This window comes from Struthio camelus, chromosome 1 (assembly GCF_040807025.1).
Source record: "Struthio camelus isolate bStrCam1 chromosome 1, bStrCam1.hap1, whole genome shotgun sequence".
Classification (NCBI taxonomy): domain Eukaryota; kingdom Metazoa; phylum Chordata; class Aves; order Struthioniformes; family Struthionidae; genus Struthio; species Struthio camelus.
Window position 1 is genome coordinate 34,449,861 of NC_090942.1, and position 19,235 is coordinate 34,469,095.

The 19,235-nt window shown below is 34.8% G+C and overlaps 1 protein-coding gene across 1 annotated transcript in view; it reads right to left on the reverse strand.

Annotated features, from left to right (window-relative positions):
• Positions 1-19,235, reverse strand: part of ADAMTS20 (ADAM metallopeptidase with thrombospondin type 1 motif 20) — a 111,304-nt gene that overhangs the window by 39,636 nt on the left and 52,433 nt on the right. The window contains exons 16-28 of the mRNA XM_068933787.1: positions 18,347-18,442; positions 15,915-16,081; positions 15,671-15,800; positions 14,417-14,543; positions 13,558-13,768; positions 12,832-12,996; positions 11,988-12,152; positions 9,558-9,680; positions 8,169-8,276; positions 6,826-6,990; positions 6,318-6,608; positions 5,835-5,996; positions 3,843-4,019 (exon numbers count right to left, since the gene is read on the reverse strand). Of these exons, the coding sequence (XP_068789888.1) occupies positions 3,843-4,019; positions 5,835-5,996; positions 6,318-6,608; positions 6,826-6,990; positions 8,169-8,276; positions 9,558-9,680; positions 11,988-12,152; positions 12,832-12,996; positions 13,558-13,768; positions 14,417-14,543; positions 15,671-15,800; positions 15,915-16,081; positions 18,347-18,442 (2,087 nt within the window). The remainder of the gene's footprint in view (positions 1-3,842; positions 4,020-5,834; positions 5,997-6,317; positions 6,609-6,825; positions 6,991-8,168; positions 8,277-9,557; positions 9,681-11,987; positions 12,153-12,831; positions 12,997-13,557; positions 13,769-14,416; positions 14,544-15,670; positions 15,801-15,914; positions 16,082-18,346; positions 18,443-19,235) is intronic.

Below are 19,235 nucleotides of genomic sequence, written 5' to 3' on the forward strand. Positions count from 1 at the left end.
TCTTTTGAAACTATCAGGATCGAGGAAGAGAACACATACCCTTTGCACAATGTTATTCTAAATAGCCAGGCATTTGTGATTACTGAAGCATGCTTTTCAGACTTGAGGCTGGCAAGAGAGTTCTGTTTGAGATACAGATCATTTTCTACACTACTGTGTTTATATCTTCTATGACAGTTTGAAAGTCTGGCGACAGAATTCATCATGCTTTATTGCACAAGTCAGACAAGCCTTCCAGGGCAAGATAATAGCTTCAGTTAGACCAACAAAGGTATTACAACTTATTCATAGCTTCAAATTTCAGATCTGAAAAAGATCTCATGGTTAAAAGTTGATTTCTTGTCTCCAATTACATAGTTTAAACTTTGTCTCATTGGTATTGTAAGACAACCATAAGCACAAATCACACTACTACTACTACAGTGACAAAGGGCCCTTTACAGATGTTGCAAAAATACCATATTGTACAATGCTCCAGTATACTCTCAGAATATATCACAACACAAAAGAAGGGTGAAAAAGTTTAACACGTCTGTATCCTAGCACCTTAATAGCATGTCTTCAGCCTATCTGAACTGAAGTTTATGAAATTCAGCCTTTTCCTTTTGAGAAGGCACAGGCACACATACAAAGAGAGAAGAACTTATCACGTTTTATTTATAGTCACTTCACCTTAAGATTTTACATGGAAAGCAATGACAGGTTTTAGCTGGTACTTAGGTGCTCAGTGTGATGACAAGGAACATTGTCTATATATAAAAATTTTCATAAATACTTTGTCCCTTTCTGATGCAGTAATGCTGCTTGCCAGAATGCAGAGAGTTAAATCAAAGGAGGCTACAAAAGGGAACACTTTTTAAAGGTTAAAGCTGGTAAAGCAGCAAGTTGGAATGGTAATCATAGAAGAGATAAGTCAGCCCCAGATTCACAGCTTCAAATGATTTAAGATAAGAGCGATTAGCTCCTTGGCTTTGTCAAGGCCAAGTGTGGGATCAAAAGAGGGCCAAAACCACAAAGACCCTAGAAAAAGGTAGTCACCAAAATCTAGAGCTCTAGAAAAACTACAAGTTTGGAAGACTCATAGGGCTGCAGAAGGTGTACTGGACACAGCAAAAGCCTTTCTTCCCAAAATAGACTTTAGAAATATTCTAACAACCCCCTCCCCCCGCCCCGAGATGTTAGAATAAAAGAATTAACTTCATATAAGGAAACAGAAATTAAAGAGTAATTTATTTATTGCTTTGGAAGATAGGTAAAACATGATACTGAATAACTTATATGTGAGTCACTTTAATCAGCCTCCCTTCCTTCTTTCTCCACACATTGGACTGGCTCAAGTGGCCATGCATTATGGATCTCTAGGTTTCAGCCAATAATGGCCTGAAGGGAGCAATTCAAAGACTTACAGAAGTCAAATACCTGGTTATTTCTGTGCGTGGTTGATTAGATCTCCTGAAAGAATACTGGTTTAAAGTAGCTACTTTCATAAATGTGACTAACTTCCACGGATTTTTAAATGTTTTTAAATGTCTTTAAAAACTCTAAGCAAAATTCATTATTAAAAGGATAGTTCAATTATAACTGTGTTCTCAACAGAAGGCAGTCACCCAATAGAGCTCCTCATTTCTGAATAAAAGAGACTGATAAACTAGAACAATCCTTCTACGTCTTGCATCAGATTCTTGACTCTCTAATGATTCTGTGTGAGTCTAAGTTAATTACACTTTTTCTGACTGTTTTTGCTTGAGACCAAAGTCAGAGGAAACTATCTGGCTGTGTAAAAACTGGAATAATAAGCAAGCTAAAGCTTTTAGTTCTGACATGGTTTATACAGTCTCTTCCACATGAAGAAACTGTTCAAATTTTCCCTTTCTTCTGCTCACCCTCTGCACGTGTTTTATTTTATGCCATGCATGCTAGAAGCAAAAGACAGCACAAAATCAATTATGGCAACTTTTACTAAATGTGGGAAGTCTCACATTTCAGTCTCTACTGAAGTTTGACAGTGGAAACTCACTGTTAGATATAAAAGTATGTGTCTAGACACATATATGTTTCTCTCTACTTTATCAAAAATAAGGATTGTATTTTATCTAGTTCTTGCAGTCCTTACAGAGAAGGGAATAAGTATAGACGAGATACATTTGATGACCCAAACAATGTCCAGTCATCAACCCCTTATGAGTACAATAAGAGCACCCTATATGAGAGTATACTGCACTCCAGAAAGACATAGGATAGGCAGAGCCGTGATCTAATGCCAAACTATCACAGTACTAATCAGCAACCCACAAGTGAAGGCTAAAGAGATGAATCAAAATCCATTACTGAATACCTCTAGAATTTGGAATTGAATTTAAAAAAAAGGCCATAAACATTCTCTTTCATCATTAGATTGGATTCTAAACTTTTGGCTTTTACGTCAACTGAGATATTATAAAACAACATGAAAATCTTTGCAAAACTCGCCATATAGGACTTATAAAATAGCACATACTGGGATATTATTCCTACCATAGGTAAGCTATTAATGCAGCGCAAGTTGCATCACTCAGGGAAGGAACAAGGTGCGGACAATTTTAGATCTAAAAGGAAAATAAATGTTGAGTCCAAAGGCAATTTTGTATGAATGCTTGGCTTCTCAGCACGTGAAATGCATACACTAATAAGGATAAGTATTAGCAAGTCACCACTAATTATTTGGCTAATGGCTAAAAAAGCTACTCTAGTGTCTGTTAAACACAAAACTAAAACTCTGTTTTGCACAGTGGAAGAAAGAGACCTGTGATAAATTATTAATTGAGATTTCCATTTTTAAGTATATTTGCAACAGATTAGAAAAGACTATGCAAACACTGAGAAATCATTTAATATTGAAATTCAACATTCATTTTTAAAATGTTTCCAGATTAATTCAAATCACAAAATTATACAATTTTATTAATAAAACGATTGTATAGAATTGTGATCCTGGCTCATCTCCCAGTGATGTCAACGACAGTTTTTGCACTGATTTCTAGGAAACCAGAGCTGGATCTCACCTCCTTTGATAGCCATCAATCACTTTAAAATTGAGCACAATAATCAATAAATACTGTTGTCAAATTCATAGCCTGGGTAATAGCATACTCTACAATAGACTACATCATAAGATTGCTTCAGGATGTTAATTATCTGGTAGTGGCAATTTTAAAGATTAAGGATGATTACTGTAGTAATTTTTATACATTAATAGACAACGACATATAGACAATAACATATTATAGTTACATACATATTTATACACAGACAACTTTAATTAGCCACTGTTTAAAACCTACAAATATAAACTTTTATACACAAATGTACATGTAATATGAAGTAAAATGTTGTTTTATGACAGTGTAATATAGATATGTGAGATATATTTTATTCTTAAATATAGTATTAATTAAAAAATGTTATGCACTAGAAAGCTTTTTTACAAATATAAATAGGTAGATAATACTACAGTATAAATTACAGTATATACCTTTAAAATTATGAAACAGATCAATTCATAATCCTTCAAAACAGAATAAACTATTACTTATTGCTATCTGTTAAGATGATTTCTGATAAACTTCAAAATATTCCCTGTGTTTTACTGAGCATGATACTGTTCCCACTGAAGTAAATGGCAGTTTCCCACTTCACTCAGTGAGTGCAGGAGCAATTGCTTAATAAAACTACATAGACTATATTCCACATGCATTTTTTTTTCACTGTTATCAAATAAAGTACCAATATAATTTTTAAAAGGCAAGAGGAGAGAGTGACAGAAAGAGCAAGAAAGTGAAAAATATTAGTGAATGCTATCGTACCGATCTCCATGGTCCCCGATGCCATGAAACATCACCAGGGCAAGAATGCACATTACATTGTGCCATATTAGGTGGCTTGTCTAGAATTTCACAGTTTTGATCACCCAACATTTGGCCAGTAGGAAGCTGACAAATCACCAGTCTTGTCTTTATTCCATCTCCACATGTTTGAGTACACTAAAATACAGAATTTTATATACAATATCTTTGTTAAGAGAGTCTTCACATACCATTAATCAAAAAAGATATAGCAATAATCAATACAAGTTATGACTTACTATGTTTATTTTCATAAACCCTGGACACTGCATCCAAGAACGAGGACTGACAGCCTAATCTCATACAACGAAATGACAATTCTTTCACCAAATAATAGTTTACAAAACTACATTTTTATACTTTCTCAAGTGACTGTCTAGAAAGAGTCTCAATAACAGGGATAATCTGCTCTATCAATGAGAAATAAGTATTTGAGAGAATAAATGTACAGGTATATGGCTCATTTATAACAGGAAAAGGTGGAAATCAGTCCTAAAAACAGTATCCCTGCCAGACAAGAGAAGTCTCAGACACTGGACACATTTTCTCATACTCTAACTTACATAGACTAAGTGTCAAATATTTATAGGGTGTGGTTTGTGGTTTGATTTTTCACTGCTCTGCTTTATAGAGAAAAAAAAATTAACAAATTTGGACTAGAAATTCCTCCAATATGTGCATTGGCAGCTATGAAAATTTTATTCTGGGTTCACTCTAGTTTCAGTTCTCAAATAATTCTCTAATTCCAGTGTTTTCTGACACTAATATGAATTCTCATTTCTAATGAGCTATTTTAATCAATCTGATCAAAAGTCAGCACGTTCCAACACATTATAACTTTTTACTGTAGTTCAGAGGATTCTAAATTAGACATGACCTGCTGCGCCTGCGTTAACCGGAATCCAAGTCCGCAACTACGGTCATGACCTTCAGACTAACCTTGAGAACTAAATGGCTACAACTGGCCAAAACAAAAAAAAAAAAAAAGGTGACTCGATCAATTTTTCTTGTTTTATCCCGCTCTCGTTACTCAGGTATCCAAGAAGTGGCAAGAACCACAAGAGGTTAGACTAGAACGAATGCCAAATGAACCATATGGATTTATATTTCTTGTGGTCTGAGCAAGAATGCATGGTCAAAGCTTGAAAATACATACCATAGGGAAACCTTTCTTTGTCCAAAAATGTATAATTTTGCATCAAAACATTCTAATTCAAGAGTGGAAGTTGCCAGGTTTAGCATGCTTGAAGCTACTACAACTGATTTTATTTCTGCCTTTAAGATAACAAACTACTTAACCTAAGCATACCTTTTAGATGCATGAACTTATTTTCATACCTTCTAATTCATAGCTACAACCCAGTATTTTTTTTTCTCTTTCTAATATGTTCATACGGGATATAATTATTCTACTACCTGCAGTTATTCCAGTCACTACTTAATAAATTTGAGGTAAAATATAACTTTCATTTAAACTTCTTAGGTTTGATTTTTCTTAGGGTAGCTATTTACACAGAGGTTTTTCTCATACAATTTATCTTTTTGGAATAGAAAATAATTCTGTACAAATCAAGATTCAAGAAACTATTGTAACATTCAATTATAAGCTTTTTTTTACTAAATTGAGAAATACCAGGTAAATATAAATAAAATTAGAATTTCTAAAGTTATCACTATTCTACTGACTAACAAATACAATGACATAATTCCAATCACTTTGTACACACTTAGCATCATACAATACTTACTTCTTCTGGAGTGTATTTCACTACCCATATACACACTACAATTCTGAATTTGATCAAAGAACGAATTTTAGATCAATAGAGTGAAATGGATTCTTTTTAAATAAGTAAAAAATGGTCTTCTGTTCCATTCAGACAAATAATTATTTTACTGTTTCTAAACTTATGTGGTAAATAATGTTTCCCTTTGAAAGTGAAATAATCTTACTTCTCCCCAATTCCCATAGTTCCAACGTGGGCAGGGTCCAGAATCACAGTGTCTTGACTCTGGAGGTTTTGTTGCCTCATCACAGTAACTAGCACTTCTTCCTTCCTCATCTTGACATACTACAACCCGACGGTGAAATCCACCTGCGCAAGTACTAGAGCACTAGCAAAACATGTAAACATATATATATATCACTATTGTATAATCAGCAAAATGTACAATACGTTGGTTAAAACAACTTTAAATTAAAAATTTTATGTTAGCATTTAAAATTGGAAATTTGCAAATAAAAATTACTATTATGTAGAAGTATTTTAAAGCTGAAAATGCAAAAAAAAATTTTAAATTGAATATATTTTCAGATTTAAAATATTTTTAAATAAATGTACTTTTAATTTGACCAAATTCATTCTTCAAAGACATTTGTAGAAAGGCTAACACAGGCGTGACAGAACACATCAATATATTTAAAAATTTTCTTACTGCTCCCCAGGGTCCAGTTCTCCATTGATATCCTCCCACAGAAGGATGGTTCCACCGGTTTACATTATCTTGTGGATAGTGTATTGGAAAGTAATCTATTTCTGGAAAATGGCTTGGACGATCATGTATTTTAGGAATATGATGATAAACTGGCGGACACGGCGGCATGTTGCATTCCTGTTCTTTGGAAGGACGGCCCTCGGGATCACAGTAATTCTCGTTGATTTGTTGATGATAGTTGACACAGATAACTTGTCTCGTTACTACTCCACTATCACACGTAACTGTGCACTGGCCAAAAATTAATCCAATATTTGTGATAGAATGCTTATGACTAATAATCAAAGACATTTATATTTACTTTTGACAATAAGAAATGTGTATGTTATTTTCTCAAGGGATGCACCTTCAAGCATGCCTGTACAGAATAAGAAGTCCCAACTTCTAACCGGAAAATTTGCCCAATAATCTAAGAGACACATTAAAAAATAACACTAGTAATACTTACAGGGGACCAATTTCCAACTTGCCACTCTCCACATGGGCTAAAGCAGCTTGAAATTTCATCTGGTCGTGGTAAATGAGCACAGAAAGATTCATCTGCTATTCCTCCATGAGCATCTCTACAACTCACATAGCGAGCACGATCACCTTTTCCACAGGATGCAGAGCACTGTGATAAAACAGTTCATGCTCATCACAGTTTAGGAGACCAGAAGAAGACAATGCAAACATTTAAAATACTAACATAGCTTTGTATCAGTTTGAATTCAGAATTAAACCCTGAGAAACAGATTCCCATCTCACACTGATACAAAACGACGCTAACAGAGCCATGCATTCAGGAAGAAAAGTGAAACAATGATGGACTGAAACGCATGGCCATAATTCTGCTGAATTAATTCAGTATCTCTGAACAGATAAGACTTCAGCTATAACATGCAATCATTATACAGATGCAGAAAGTATTTTATTCTTTATCAATCTTAGACACGTTGGATAGGAATTTCAAGCACATTTCAGTTACTTGAATAGTGATGCAATATTTACATCAACTGACATAATAAAAACTAATATTTAGAATTTACCATACTTGTTTTATATTAGCATATTCCATTGAGCCCCTTCTGATGGCTTTATAGTTGAAAAGTTCAAGATGGATTTAGTAGTGAGCTTTCGAGTAACCTCAATCTATGCACTCGTTACTACTATTTAGCTAAAATAGCTTCACAAAGATATAATTGTGTTTTGTGCTTTGCTAAGAACCTCCAGGGATTAATAGACACACCTACATTTTTATAGATTATTTAAAATTTTCAAACCTCTGTCAAATAAGACTAATTTGCATCGTTACCAAAATCAAAAATTCCTCTGTTAAATAAAGTCTGTATATAAACTGAATTTATTTGTAACACTTATTCTGCAAGTTATCTAGCATGAGATCCTTAAAGACCAAAACTACTTACCATTGCTATTCATGTAAAATATTTAAATAGTTTTTTTTAGAATGAAAAACGTTCTCATTTTTCAGAAACTAATTCATTATTTTAAAATGTATTTCCTTGAACACTTTCAATCACATTAAAGCTATTCTACTCAGAACTCTAGTATCCAAACTGCTTTTTTCCCCCCCTTATCTTCCCTGCTAGATTGGAAACACAGAATTTGCCTGGAGTGTCAACTACTTCCAGAAAAAAAATTCTTTAAAAAAGTTAATATTATTTCTTTAAAGAATTATCCCAAGACGACGTCAATCTGAAAGATATACAGATGAGAGCTTTCCACAATTGGAAAATGGATGAAAAAGTGGAGGATAGTTTTGCAAGCCATGATCACCGTTACATAACATACTGGGGTCCACGATCCATATCTCCATTGAGTCACCTTCCCCACATGAATCTGAGGAAGTGAGGTAGTCCATAATTCTGTATTTTCTGGACAAGGGGGCAATTCACATTCCTGTAGGGGAGAAAAAGAACAACTTAAAAAATACAATTTTTGGAACAGACGAACGTAAAGTAAATCTGTCACCCAAAAAGGTAGCTCCTACCACTGCAATAAGGTAGCATGAATTAACAAGTAAATACCATCCTCTAATTTTCCATGGCATTATTCAAAATTTCTTATTTAGTTTTGTTTCCAATTGAGAGGCAAAGAATTTAACAATAAAGCTATATCAGTAATAACTACTAACATTTCCACTTTGAGAAAGAACTGTATTGGTAACTTGCTGGAGACAAGGGAAATCAACATTACTGTGCTCTGTTTCAGAGCCACATGCAGTAAAGAAGAACTGAGAGATAATAGTGGCTGGGCTGTTCCTTATACCTTCAGCTACAGAGAACAAGAAATTGTCCAGTTTCAGTCAACAGCTGTACTGGTACTGCTCTTCAAAATACAAGACATATTCAAACCCAGTGCATTTCCACATATGAGTGGAAATTACTTTTTACCAATTATTTAGCTGTTTTATTTTGAATCTTATTCAAGAAGCCATCACAGGAGCAATTGTAACTGGTTTACTCTGGACCATGAAATCCTATTTTTTGTTCTCCTTGAGATGGGAACCAGAGTTGCTCTCAGTGGTTACCAGCTAAACTGGATATAAACGTGATGCAACAATCTGATGGCTGGATCAATATATCAATACACAGCTACATTGCATCCAAGACACTAATTGCTTTTAGTTAAACGTAAACCCACTGACTATAGTAAACAAACATTTCTTATAAAAAGGGTAGATCTACATTAACAGAAGTGCTAAAGTAACTTGGGACAAAAGAGAAAAGTAGAGAATCATATCATACATTCATAAATACAAGTTCATGTCTATACAGTTCTGAATTAATCTCATTCCAATAATCAAAGCTTTCTTCAAATAACCCTCTTTTTCTTTTAATAACTATATATAACTAGGATTTTAGAGTAGAATATCAGGCCAGCTAGGTGCAATTATTGTGCATCATGGTGATCAGGTGCTCAGTTTCCTTATATTATTCTACATGTTGGAGCTTTCTACAAATATTCACCTTCAATTATATACCAAATTTTCATGTCTCCAATGTCCAAATTGCTCTTCTTTTACTTAATTCCTCTGGCCAAATTTGAAGCACACAGAAAGAGCAGATAGTTTCAGTATTTTTTCACATTTTAGAACTCGTTTTCAAGTTCCCCCCAAAAGTCACTAGACAGTATTTGTGCTAAAAAGCACTGCCATCTCCAAGGTACTTGTTTACTTACTTGATTGTCTCTAGGACGAGTAGCAGCATTACATTCTCTGTCATCATCCAAAATAACTCTGTAAGTCCCAGCAACACATTTGACTGCACGCATCTGGTATCCGTGGCCACATGTTACAGCACACTGTTAAAGTCAGTAGTTTCACATACTTGAAATAACATTATTTTTACTCAAATTTAGTTTTTTAATTAAATTTTCTATTTTAAAACTCATTATATCATGAATAGGAATTTAATAATTAAGAAACGATGTCCCGTACAATCTTTTTACCATTATAATGGTAATTTAACATGTGGAATGATTTTAAAATTGAGTAATCTTATGTCTACTCAACAGCTACTGATTTACATGCCTAAAGATTAGCCTAGTAATTCAGACAATTTGCATGCAATTTAAAAATTTAGAATTCAGTTTGTAAGTCGTATGTACGCTTTACATACTAATCTCACCAAAATAGCCTAGTTAGTGAGCAATTAAGAAGCGCAGCTACCAGAGTCTACCTTAGGTCAAATGAAGAATTCTCTTAACTCCACTGATTATACTGTCCAGAAGCACAATGTAGTTCCCTAGGCAAAGGAAAAGTAATCCTCTCTAAAAAGCCCACTTTTGAAAAGCAAGCCTCTCCTCCAGTTGATGGTCCTGCTTCTGCCTCTTCATCCTCCACACCAGAAACACTGTCTCTGTGTATTTAAACGGCAAGTATTTCTTAAGTCTCTGCATGCATCCCCCCCTCCATTTTGTTAATTTTTATGGGAAACACTGCTTTGCTATCTTTTTTATCACTGTTGCACTTTCCAGGAATAGATCCTTGGCAGATAGCGGGATATAACTGTAGCTATCTAGGGTCCCTCTGTAGCTAGTGGAGAGAGATAGGAACCTCTAGAACCTGATTTATCCTGTTTATCTCAGGCACTTTAGGAATGATTCTGTTGCTTCAGAGAGACGCCATGGGAGATACCCTGGAATATCCTCCTTCGGACTCTGCCGCTCTAGAAAGGCGTAAGTCTCCCAAACTTCCTGTGCTTTATCTGCCCACCGCGTCAGACTCTCTGATATAATCTAGAGTCACCAGGTACTGACAGTTTATTAATGGGTAGCTTAATCGAGACCCCCTAGATAAATGAATCACCAGCTGGAGCTATTCATTCCTTGCCCTTGACTACACAGTGTGCCAACAGCCCTATTAAAGAAGGCACCTAAACTTTCAGATGGCTCAAAGTAGCATGACATAAATCCCACCCTACAAATATTGTAGTTCAAGCAAGAAATACCAGCAAAAATCCAGGTCATGAGTAGCTGGTACCAGATGGTAAGGTGGATTAATTGCAATGGAAAGCTTTGCTTCAGCTACATGGATTGGTAAATTTCCTGTAAGAGTTATTCCAGAACAGCTATAACACTGTGATTCCCTAGTCTGAAAAACTGTACCATGGGACTACCTAATTAAATTTCTTACTTCCTTTTTGCACTTAGCATCTAAAAATGAGAAGCCAGCATCTTGTGACCAAAAGATAACCAAAAAGGCATTCAACATTGTGTTAGACAACGGTGTGGTAATCTCTGCAGTACAAAAATACAACATGAGACAAATTTTATACAAAAGAAACGTGTAAGTTAAAAATGTATGTAATTTCCCAAGGCTTATTTATTACTTATTTTACTAAAAGGCTATATGCAAAAAATAAATAGCACCTGACATTCTGTTATGAGTTCTCACTAACACCCAACAATCACTATGAATAAGCCAATGCCTATTTTGGTTTGAGTAATCTGAACATACCGAAGCTTCATGAAATTGAGTGCCTTGTTTTTGAATTAATTCTCATCTATTTGGTGACAAAAGTTACCTTCTCAAACTGATTCACCTTTTGCTGGAATTTTGAAGCCTCTCTGGCATACATTAGACGAGCATCATCAGCCAAAAGAATATATTTTTGAACTGCACTTTCAAATAAAGAGACAGAAAGCTCTTTTATCACTGAAGATTATATAAAAACATAAGATATGCAACCAAATATGATGCATTTTGCCTGCTATTATTAGCATATACCATTCTATGCTCTAAGTTAAAGCTACCATTTAAATATGTTGATATATTTATAAATATTTGGTCACTTACCTGTCCCATTCATTTGAATGCTTTGCTACATAAAACTATTTTCATTATTTTGGAGATGAAATGTGTTCATGTGAAATAGCATTAGCAGTCTTAGAAATCAAGGCTCATAGTCAGTGAACTAGTTTAGACATCCAAATTCTGTGTGGATGTTCCTAAATTACGGGTTAGATAGCCAATGGGAACAGAGAGAGATGTAAACCAATTCACTTGAAGTAGCTGCGAAAGTTAATAAAAATATTTAAACGGCACTGTTTTGCGTTCACCCAACGTCTGAACTAAAGGCAAAAAGTCAGAAATCCTTAGGTACTCACTGATCCCCAAGGCCCAACTTGCCAAGATGCACATTCATGAAGTTCACATGGTGTTACTGATTCTGGTCTATCATTTGGATTACAGAAATCATCTCTCATTTGTTCATCATTAAGTTGGCACCATACTTGTCGATGTCTCATTCCTTTGCCACATGTCACAGGACACTGTAAAATTGTATTAGATTCACCAGACATGAAACTTCATTTTTTTTAGTAGTCTGGTGGATTTTAAAGATCACATAACTGACAAAAATATTCCAGAAACATAAGTAGTGCAACAAAACTAGTTATTTTGTGAACTCGCAGTTTCTAGTAAATATCAGCCCAAATGCATAATACAGACAGAGGAATCACTGTTAAGTTTCTAAAGCTATAAGAATATGAAAACAATGTACCGTTTATTTATTGCCATCAAAAGAGAATACTTATTTAAAATATGAATGCATATACCACAGCTTTCAAAGGAAACATTTACATGATCCATAATTCAATTATATCCATATGATCTATATTAAATTGCATATAATTTTTGTCTTCACTTGGCTGAATGTTTCACACTGCTTTACAACAAAGGATGGTATGTAAAGGACTGTAGACAGATCTATGTTATGTAGTTTCATTATCCCTTTTAACTGCAACAACATTTCAGAGAAAAAATTAATTATTGGCGTGTTTTTCACAAGTTCTTGAGCTATCTGTACATCTGGTATGTACATCAGCAGAATCCTAGCACTTAAGTATTTTTACTTGCATGTGTCCAAAAATAACTAGAAAAAAAATACTCAAGACAGCTTATTTTAATATTGATGACCAAATGAGTTTTAAGTTTTGCCTGGTTTGTTACCTCACTCCACTCACTAACAGACCAGCTTGGACATAAGAATTCATTGCAATTCTGTGTTACGATTCTTGGAAGTTCATGGCATTCTCTGTCAGGAAGACGACGACCCAAATTGTTCATACAAAAAGCTTCTCTGGTTCTGACACCTCTTTCACAGCTCCTTGAACACTGCAGCGTACACAAAATATTGTGAAAAAGGAAACATACCATAATAAAAAACAGCTCAAAATACATTATCAGTCTTAAAGATGAAAGTCTCAAAGATCATGTAGGTCACATGCATCCCGTCCTATGTCCATTTAAGTCTACACACTTCAAATACGTGCACCAGAGAGAAATTTGGCACCTTGTTAAGTAGTTCCAGGACAAAACTCTTTAATTAAAATTAAAGCTGAAATTGTACTAACCTTTTTTCTTTAAAATACTCAGAGAACTAAATTATTAAGACTGTAATAAAAAATACACTTTGAACACTCAGATCTTCTCTGCTGAGTTCCAAAACCAAGCGGCATATAATTTAGGTATCTACAGTTTCTCACAAAGATATGAGGAATTTTGTCCAGTAGTTACCTAAATATAGAGGTATTAGCTACTCCTACAACATTGGATTTGTCAAACTTTATTTTCTTTTAGTTGCTTAGACTGAAAAAAAAGGATATAAAAATAAAAATCTGATATGAAAACTAACCAGAACTATAATGGTATAATTATAACGTTTTCAATTTGTACCTCTGACCATTCTGTGTAGTGCCAACTTGTTAACACACAGTCACCATGACAGGGCTCTCTGGCTGGTGGTTTCTGCTGATCAGCACAGTACTTATCATCCACGGGAGCACTGAGTCCTTTTGAAACAGAGTACTTCATGCAATGGATTTCTAAAGACCGATACCCTGGGCCACACTTTGATGTGCAGTCACTTTTGCCAATACTGTGCCACCTACAAGGATAAACTGTTATAGAAAACTAACTATGTTTTAAAAATAAAACTAAAGCAGTCGGAGAATATAGTTAGAAGCGCAATATAAATATAAATTCTAGGTAACAGATAAATAAGACTGTAAAGCCTATATAAAGATGGGAATTTTCAAAGAAATATGAAGGAATATGACTCATACGCTTAAAAATTCTTTTTACATTTAAAGCATCTTTTGTCTAAATCTCCTAAGTGACTTTGAAAAACGCAAGCAATAATTCTAATTGGTCATCCTCTGCACACTTCATTGTGGACTTTCTCAGAGGGCAAAAACACACGCTCGTGTTCCAAATGAGTTCCAGTTGAGAGTACAATTCCAGTGAAAAATGTATTCCACCCAGGAATACAATTTGTTAGTCCAGCACGTAGAGAAGAAATTCACAACCCTAACAGAAGACTTTGAACTTAATGAATAAAAATTATAAATATACATTAGCTCTACATAGTTTTGGAGATGTAAATCTAATGTATAAATCCATTAAATCAACAGATTTGAGGAAGGAAGCAAGGGAGTGAGGGAGAGAGAATAAAGCAGTCTGAATTATTTTGTTTCAATCTCTAGCAGCAAAAATAAGACCACAATAGCACCATCAGTTTAGAACATCTTTTTACCTTAACTCACATTCTGTATTACACTCCTCAAAGACTTCTGGTACAGAAGGTGTAAGTTCACATCTTTGATCAGACACTACCACGTGATCACTTTTACGTATGCATGTCATTCTTCTTCTTCGAATGCCTTGGAAAGAACAAGAATAAAAGTAAAAAGGGGCTAAATAAGAGTGCCTTTTTCACATTAATGAATTCCAATTCATAATTTAGGAATTTAACTGAGATACTCCATTAACATTAATCTTTGTATACAGCAGATTCTGCACCAACACTTTACATTGTGCAGCTGACTAAATTCCTGTGGGGAACAACCTTGATCCTGTCATGCTTGCCCATCTCTGATGTCTCCCAGCCATACCACCATGATCTCATGAGGGCATCAACTTCCAGAAAACTGTAGTATAAAGTGCAACACTTCATTTACTCAGCAGGTATTCCAAATGCATCACATTAGTCCTTGGCTAATTACCAAATTACCTTGGTAATTACTAAACACCACTATGCTAACTCCAAGGTCATGATCCCTTTCTTTAACGCAGCAGAAAATTTGAGCGCAGGGTACCTGGAAGGTCTCCTGGAGGGCTAGAAGTAGCAAAGTTCACAGCTACCTAGCACACGAGCACGTCTACAGCCTGACTCAAAACCAGAAGAAACGTACCATCATTTGTCCCAAATAAAGGCATTCCTAGCATCTGCTAATTGGAGTATCTGCCACAATATGTGTACATAAACTGTATACATACACTTCATATATGTTGCAGTTTTATTTTTCAGTGGAACAGCTCACAGAATATCAGACAAAAATTATAAAAATATTCTAAAATACCTTTATCTCAAATAACAGAAAACCAAAAAAGACAAAGAAATATACATGAAAGATACTAGACAAATCAAGTAATCGACATCTGGAAATATGATGACAGGAGATGGGATAGATCTTAGCAGATATACAATACCATGTTTTCAAGGATGCATTACACTTGGTTGAAATATTTTTTATAAATCACTCCTATGGCAAAAAAAGGAACAAGCATATAGTTTTGTATATGGAATTGCATTGCATAAATACTGAAAACAGGAAAATAGAATCTGAAGCCACTCTGCCCTTAACAGCTCTGCGCACCTAAAGTTTACTGAGAACGCTGAGTTTCTTTCTTACTAAGGTGGAGGTGACAAAATCCTGTGTATTTCAGACTAGCCCCTTCCCAAATGTCATCAGGTTTTTGATTCTGATGAAAAAAGAATCCACAATACCTTGGCACATTCTGCTGCAGTCCTGCCAGGGTCCATAGGGATCCCACATGAACAGATCGCTTCTGTCTTCTATTGGGATATTGAATGAATAACGCACATCAGGGTTGTATAAATTCCCTACACACAAAACCTGAATTGAGATAAAATGATAACTGTTTTTCAGTGAATGTGCGCATGACATAACCTTATGAGCATTATAAGCATGTAGTGAATTTTCAAACTTATGAAAAAATTGAAAGTTCACCTGTAAAGTTAGCTCTTCCTCAATTCTATCAGTGCTGTTAATTCGTTCTATAGTATTGTTTGAACCACTGTACTCGAAAGTAGCTCCTTGTATATTGATTTCTCTTTTTGACATGCTTACAACAAAATTTCCATTCAAGATAAAATTTCCATGAATATCAGATAGAGCTATAAGTAAAATAAAATATTGGGAATAAAGCATCTATTTTAATTAAAAGATTTTACTAAAGAAAATTAATAATAATATATTTTTGTTTGAACACTTAGATTTATTTTATTCCACGTATAGTATTTCAAAGTTGTATCAAACTGCTCCTAAGGCATGAATATGATCCCAAACTTCAGCAGCTTTCACCTGAGCAGCTGTCATGGATTTTCTCTGCATTAACAACACTTAACATCAATAACATTTGTTGTGCTAAAAGGCTGACTATAGTAATCACTTTCAAACTCGGTTAGGTTCTGCAGCCTAAAGGGAACAAATTTCATTTATATTTCTGACCTATTCTAGAGTCCACAGTCTTATGCTCTCTAGAGCTACTTTTAAATTTAGTAAAGGCATGCTATTCAGGCATAACTGTGTTTTAAATGGTAGTTAGAGTCAGGGATGAGGGTTGTTTCTACTTCCTATGAGATGCATATACAGCAGCAGGGCATTAGACAGCAAGAAAACAATCTGGAATACTCTGATGGCTTTGAAAGCTCTCAAGACTTAATAGGACAAGGAATGACATTGTGTTGAGTGGAATGGTAATGGAAGAAGAGAGAGAGAAGGAAAATATGCACTGATACTCTCTCATGCACTTCAAAGGTAATATAACTACTGTGAAATAAAACAATCAAGATTTTTGGGACAAATTGTGAATTCTCTGTTTCTCCTACACACCTGCAAAGTTAGCAACCTTTTTTTTTTTTAAATGTGATCTTTATACTCATTCTGGTACACGAAAATACATGAGAAGAGAAAGGATCACTTAAGAATTCCACTGCATCCCACAGTAAATTTGTGTTAACCATGTGATAAACAATTGTTAAAAAATTAGCTTCTCTTTCTTTTTAAAAGAAAGTAGAAAATTCAGTAATAAAAACAAGAGTCACAGTTGCCAGACAGTATCTAGTGTTCTTCCAGGACACCGGCTCAAGAAAAACTCACCCCTTTCTTTTCAAAAGTTAAGTGCTTCATAAAGTGTCTGCCAACTAAGAAACTCACCAGCACACAATACAAGTTCAGTTTGTCTTCTTTGAGCCCCATTATTCTTCTCACAAATAAATGAACTCTGTCTTTTGAAGTAGAGCACATGATTCAAGACATTGGACATCCCTCCACTTTAGGATAGCATTTAATGCTTCTCCTTTGCTGAGGCTAAACTTGATTACATATAAATTTTACCAAATGGACCAATTCTTTCCCCTCATACATTTAGTATACCTCATCAAAACAACATTTTTCCTTTATACAGTGTATTTAGAGGCTGTCATTAAATACTGTATTTCATTAACTTATTACGAAATCTCTGGACCATACATATATCCTATCCAATTCACGACAATTTTCACCACGAACTAATACAGATGTGATTTATACGGGGGCATGGTACCCAGAATTCCTTTGTATCATAATCGTAATTCTGCCAAAAGGTTGCAACTGTTCCCTCCAATGTGCGGTACAGCTGTACTTAGCACAGTGATTTCAGTGTGAGTGCACACATGCAATTCCCATCTGCAAAACCCAGAAGGTTTCCGATCCTTCTGGGGATAAAATGGAAGTAAGGTTCTGTTTGTAAATATGGTAATTTTATTTTCTGGCTTTTAATGATCCTAAGTTTTGGTGAATTTAGAATTCTGGAAAGATACAAGTTACCTACCAGGCAGCTTTTACTTTGCACTAGTCATTTCAGTTGTTTTACTATAGTATTTATACAATTCAAGCTTCTACTTTTTGTTTTTTCCTGTACATCGTTATTCTGTATTACATTCATAGATAAACAGAAGGTCAGACACGATAGAAGAGAGAAATGTGAGATGACTGATAAGTTTGCTGAAGTTCACAGACCACTTCTTTAGTCTTGACAGCTTCATTCATAAATAAACTGCGTGCTTCCAAAATTAAAACCACAAATGCCTACGCTATTCCTTAGTTTGCTCATGGTGTTTTAATAAACATGGCCACAACAAACTCAAAAATTAACAAAACTACAATTCTTATTCTCTGACAAATGGACAAGTTTAAGAATTAGAAACCAAGCAATATCTCACTCATTTTTCTTATTAATGCTGTGAACATTTACAGAGAAAATCAGAGAAATGATGATACCATGTAATTTCACATTTGTTCTAAAGAGCAAATCAGGATAAAGAGCAAATCCTGACAACATAAGTCTCTGGCGAATACACACAAACCAGCTATCAGTGTTGTACACAGGAGGCTGTTACCGAGGTAGTTGTCATCTTCCGGTTTCCCTGAGTAGCTGTGCTGCCGAATATCAATGTTTGTTGCTCCTTTGGGAATATTCACTACAACATTGTAACCTGCAATATATTTATTCACAAATTAATTATACACAAAAATTGTTGTGTATGAGTAAATATGTACCTTCTGACTTACGTTTAACTAGTTTTATTCAAAAAACCCTGCAATGCACCAGTGATAACCCTGCTGAATGCCCTCATGTTTTATAAAGGAGATGTAAACATCTTTATGTACCTTAAATTTCCTTGTTTTTTTAAAAAAAGTCAGTTGAATTGAACTTTTAGTTTCATAACTCAAGAGACAATTAAAATTCATTCTTGGTTTCAAAAGTGTGAATTCTGTTCTTTACCAATCCCTTTCAGAAAAATCTCTAAAGAGCAGGAGTGCTGTACGGAGCAATCTAGTGGGACTCAGGAAACATGGTGGCTGTTCGTGGTCACTCTGACCATGTAAGTCACTTAACCTACAGTACCTCAGCTCCCTCTCTGTACAATTGGGTTAGCTTTTCTCTATCTTACAAGAAGTATTGCATGACAGCACTCTAAAGAACAAGTCCTAAGTATTCAACTATTGCAGTGCTGCAAGCCATACACATAAGTAGATATATCGGATAAACTAGCCACGCTTGATCCACATTCTACTATTCAAATGTTAGCCTCGTGTGCTCCCTTCAAAATACACTTCACATATGAGTCGTCTCCTGTAATCCCTCTACTAGTATTAGGGTAGCCTTATCTTGAGGTAATGTAATAATCTGCATCAAAATCTACTTTGTGGAAAAACTATCACTCTGCTCACAAGCATAGGCAAAAAAATGCTGTTTCTCTCAGATGCTATTTACACATCCAAAAG